This window comes from Montipora capricornis, chromosome 14 (assembly GCF_036669925.1).
Source record: "Montipora capricornis isolate CH-2021 chromosome 14, ASM3666992v2, whole genome shotgun sequence".
NCBI classification, from domain to species: Eukaryota; Metazoa; Cnidaria; class Anthozoa; order Scleractinia; family Acroporidae; genus Montipora; species Montipora capricornis.
The window spans coordinates 15,249,259-15,254,258 of NC_090896.1; the positions used below are offsets into that span (position 1 = coordinate 15,249,259).

A 5,000-nucleotide genomic window follows, 5' to 3' on the forward strand; every position below is an offset into this window, starting at 1 on the left:
CCCTTTTGGTGATTCCTAACAGTGTTTATATATTTATTTTATTTTATCTGTAACGAGAAGTTATTACAAAACCGAATTTTTAAAACTGAGCTGACTTCAGTGGACCTCTTGAAAGGCAAAATCCACTGTCGAAAGGCTCGCTTACTTGATCGATTATAATAATGTCTACATTACCCCAAATGAAACAATATTAGTATATTTTAGAAGCTATAATAATATTTGATATAGTGTTTGGGGTAGCTTCATTGCAAGCGTCAGCGGAACATAATTTGAACTTTTAGAAAGCAAATTCACGTTTATGGAATAATTTGACAGTCCCAGCAAAAAGAGACGTGTTCTAGTACCTACTGTGAGAAATTGCTTTGCATTCCCTTTTCAATAATTACAATGTGATATTTAAAGCGTGTTTGTCACTAGGTACTTAAATCTCAAGACCAAGTTACGGATATATGTCTTCAGCCAGATATAGCCAACACCTTTAATATTTAATGAAAAGACCATTTTTAGCCTAGATACAATATTAAATAGTGGGAGGTTGTTCGGTTTACAGTTATAAATTAAGACGTACTTCAAGAAACATTTCCAGAACGTGTGTTTCCCTTCGAACGTTTCCCTTTCGTTCCCTTCGCACTGAAGACGCTCCGCAAATCAATTGTAATTAGGTGAGTGCTTTTGATACTCATTCATTTGCCACTTCCACATCTTCCATAAAACACTTTGTTTGCCCCCCAAAATTTTGCATAACCATTGTTTTCAATTTCTCTTGGGACTTACATCGTCCCGAGAGAAATTGAGAACAACAGTTATGCAAAATCTTGGGGGCCAAACAAAGTGATGGGAGATGTGGAAAACGCGAATTTTAAACAATATGTTTTAGCCGCTCATTAGACAATAGGAGGACTTTTTTTCTCTTAATTTTCAAAGGTCTATGATCATAGCTGCTATAGATAAAAGAATACATAGAAATTTACCTTCCCTATTTTCTGGAGGAGTAGACATTAAATGACACGAACAGTCCAATCCTCTATTATTACTGATAGACAAATCAATCCCTACTAGGAAGAAGTAGGTTACATGGTGAACTTTTAGTAACGTTGTCAGCTATGTCCCAAGTATTGATTGTTCATGATCACAGTAGGCTTTTAAAGCACAACCATACCTGGGACAACTCTTAGCCTAGAATGACTTTGTAAACCCAACCACGGTTGGCCTGAGAATCTTACCGTTCCTTTCAATTCAAATCTCGTTTTATTACCGGCTCCGGTGGCGTCACGTAAGAAGACCATAATATTTAACTGATTTTAAAATTGTGACTGAATCAATCGCACTTTATTGTCGGGTCCTGGATTTGTTTGGCGGGATGCGAAGTTTTGTTTTGGCAATGAGCCGGAATAACGGTGGGGGAGGTTGGGCAATTAATGGTAACAAAGGGCCCGTTTACATGGAAAGAGGATGATCCTAGTGCTAGGATCATCCGAGCGCATTATGTTTTCAGGTTGTATTTGGCCCCAGTGCTAGGATCCTCCTACCGCTAGGATAATCCTATCTGAGAAGAAGTATGATCCTGGCGCTAGGATGAACCTACCTCCATGTAAACGGCCTCAGGAGGCCCAGTTTGCCCACCAACCATCTTGAAACCGGAGATAGCATCTTGCTTTGCAACCGCGCTGAACACAAAAGTTATTGGGCGACCTTGCATGTAAAGCAAATAAAAAGTTGATCCCAGGAGCCGCATTTTTGCATGTAAACCAAACAAACCTTCTAGGATGATCCTAGCACTAGGATCATCCTCTTTCCATGTAAATGGGCCCAAAGATTACTTTCTTTCGCGTGGCGTTGTCACTAAAAGTTGTTTCAAAACAACTTCGTTGATATTCTGCAGTTAAAATGAGAAAAAAACTTAGATTTAGGTTTGCTCTTTTGAGTTTTGCCCTTTAAACAAAGCACAGACCAAGCAAACCAAACAATCACTCGATCCCTGTAAATATAGACATGTTCTAGGTGACAAGTAGTGCAGTTCTCTGATGACGTGAAAGTGCACATTTATTTTTTGTTTTTATTTATTTATTTATTAAAGCTCCCAGCCCCAACATCTGCGTGGGTCGAACCAGGAAAACGAGTTTGGTAAAATTTATTATATCGTTTAGCAACTTCTTGAATTCACTTTTTGATTGCCGGGTCCTACAATAAGCATACTACCTGCAAAATGAACGAATAACAGGGCGCGTACTGTCTCGGAGATATAATGAAATCTCTTGTTAGTATAAAGCAGTGGCCGATACCCTCCCCTATCAGAATTTGCCCAAGTTCCCTTATGGTGATTCCTAACAGTGTTGACGTTTTTTGATCATTATTATTCTCAAGGTGGAAATCCAGAGATATGCTCGCTTTCCCAGCATTGTTTGTGGCCTTGCTTCAATGTGGCTTTATCGACGGATTTAAAGGTTTGTCTATGAGACGTAACCTCTGCTGTAACTTAGAGTATAGAATGGGATAGCGTAAACGAGTCAAAACATCCATCGAGTATCGAGTTCTCTAAATTGAAACTTAGGGCGCTTTCCATTTGACAGAACTGACCAGCCAGACCAGGCATTTGGAAGGTTTAAGTGTAAAACGCCTTCAAATTAACACTCTTCGAGGATGATATACACTCCTGTGGAAGAAGACGAGGGGTTATCATGCAAGTGTTCCTTGAAATTGTTGGATTTTCTTTGCAAACTGACGGGTCTGGCCGGCCAGTTCTGACAAAAGGAAAGCGCCCTTAGAGTCATTAATTCTTCGAATATCGGGCTCACGATGGGAGCAGGGATGGCGCAGTGGTGAGAGCACTCGCCTCCCACCAATGTGGCGCGGGTTCGATTCCCAGACTCGGCGTCATATGTGGGTTGAGTTTGTTGGTTCTCTACTCTGCTCCGAGAGGTTTTTCTCCGGGTACTCCGGTTTTCCCCTCTCCTCAAAAACCAACATTTGATTTGATATGTATTGATTTGATTTCATTTGTACACGACCCCACAAGCTGTTCAGCTTTAAAACACTATCGCGTGAAAATAAAGGATTGTTATTATTATTATTATTATTATATTATTATTTGGCTGTCTCGAAATCTCTAGCCTGCGTAGCAAGCCTTTCCGAGCGGTTTGAGTGCAAAGAAGATCGAGAAACGCGATTTTCGATATTTTGGCCGCGCGAAAATGGAGGCGAGTGCAAAAAAAGTGCTCTCGCCCAATTTGTCACGCGGTCAAAACATCTAAAATCGCGTTCCTTTATCTTCTTTGCTTTAAACCCCCTTCGGAAACGCTTGCTACGTTCGCTCGCGTCTGTAATTTTCCCTCAGTACTGAATGCGAAAGGCAGAACTAAAAGCTCTATTTCTGTTGGGAGGAAACATCAACCTTCTGCACGGTGAAGGAGAACTTATAATATCTTTACTGTTGTAAGCTAATAGCTTCTACGGCCCATTTCGTCAAGTTTTCGTTTTCTCAGATCATTTGCAGTGTATTCAGTCCTGGGCTCGGATTTGCTACAGCCACTAAAGTCTCAGATGTGGCTTTGAAAACAAAGGTCTCGTGGTCTCCCTGTGTCGAATTTGCCAATTTATTGTAAATTATTATGAATTAGTATAGAGTGCATTTACATTCACCAGTCACAACACATATCAAACCTCGCTAGTCTTAAGCTTTGCATGATTTTCACGATGAAGCATGCAATTGCAGTTTGCCTTTTTTCGCTCGTAGGACAGATTGAAATTGTATGAGATGAACGCCCTTTCAATTGCAAAGTAAGACCGGCTTCAGTCAGTTTTACATGTGACCGTGAGTGTCTGTCTCGAAGTCACATTAAGAGAGATAGCATGTTAGACAGATTATCCGTCCTTTGCATGAAAAAGAAAAATCTCCTCAAGGAATTTCTTACTTTTTTTCTCTCTCTCTCGATTTACGGATATGCCGTCACAAGGGGTCCATCAGTTTATGGTATTAGGGAGCTTAAGCAACGACAGCGGCGACGGCAACAAGATCCGCAAATTTGCGTATCTAGTGGGCAAAAACAACAGCTTTGCACACACTGCACGTGCGTTTTTCACTTTTCTTTATTTCTTTGCAACAACAACGTGAAATAGCCAAATTTGAGGTTTTTTGAAGAACGTCAGCACTTGAGAATAAATTTTAATTCTCTCCCCTAAATTAAGCGCCGTTCCGACCGGTGTCATTTTTGAGGAACTACCACACACTTGTCAATTGAAATTAAAAAGGTTGAAGTAGTCACGAAGCGATTACAATAACGTGAATTTATATTTTGAGATGACGTTCTCGTTGCCTTCGCCGTCGTAGTTGCTTAAGCTCCCTACTAGACGTTTACGCCAAACAGCAAACGTCGGAGTGAAATTAAGGTTTTGCCAAAAACGTAAGAACCCTGCTTGATATTAGCTCATTTATGTCCTGTTAGCGCCAGATAACATTAGGGCAAAATTTCCAAGTCGCTGTCGAGGCACAACGAAAACCAGTTGGGCAAACGGACTAAAAAAGCATTTGTTCGCTCGCATTTTAGAGCAAAACAAACAAACAAATCAACTTTTTCTTTATGTCCAAAAGAGTACAGATAATTGTTATTTAATTCCAGTTGATAATAAAAATTCGATTTTCATTCCTGAACAAAGGAAAACCCGATTAAACCACCATTTAAAAATACGCATCCACTAAAAACAACAAACGGTTTAGTGCCCAAGGAAAGAATTTGTGGAGTAACTTCTTCCACAAAATATGAGCTATTACTGGTATTCTGTTTTGTCGTTGTCGTTCTCTTTCGATCTCTTTTCGTTTCTGTTGTAGACATAGGTCCTTAACCTTATCACAGCTTCTAAACATATGCCAAAAATTGCAATACAGAGAAAAAAGCAGCTCTAAGCAAATTAAAAATAAACACTCAGCTTTAAGTTTATATCCCTCCGATATTTGACTTGAATAACTGCGTAGCCACCAGTGTGGACCACAGATATCATGATAC

The 5,000-nt window shown here is 39.9% G+C and overlaps 1 protein-coding gene across 1 annotated transcript in view; it reads left to right on the forward strand.

Moving 5' to 3' along the window:
* The first annotated feature begins 2,375 nt into the window (after window positions 1–2,375).
* Window positions 2,376–5,000, forward strand: part of LOC138032158 (uncharacterized) — a 7,959-nt gene continuing 5,334 nt past the window's right edge. The window contains exon 1 of the mRNA XM_068879763.1: window positions 2,376–2,444. Coding sequence (XP_068735864.1) covers window positions 2,381–2,444 — 64 coding nt within the window. The 5' untranslated portion in view covers window positions 2,376–2,380. The remainder of the gene's footprint in view (window positions 2,445–5,000) is intronic.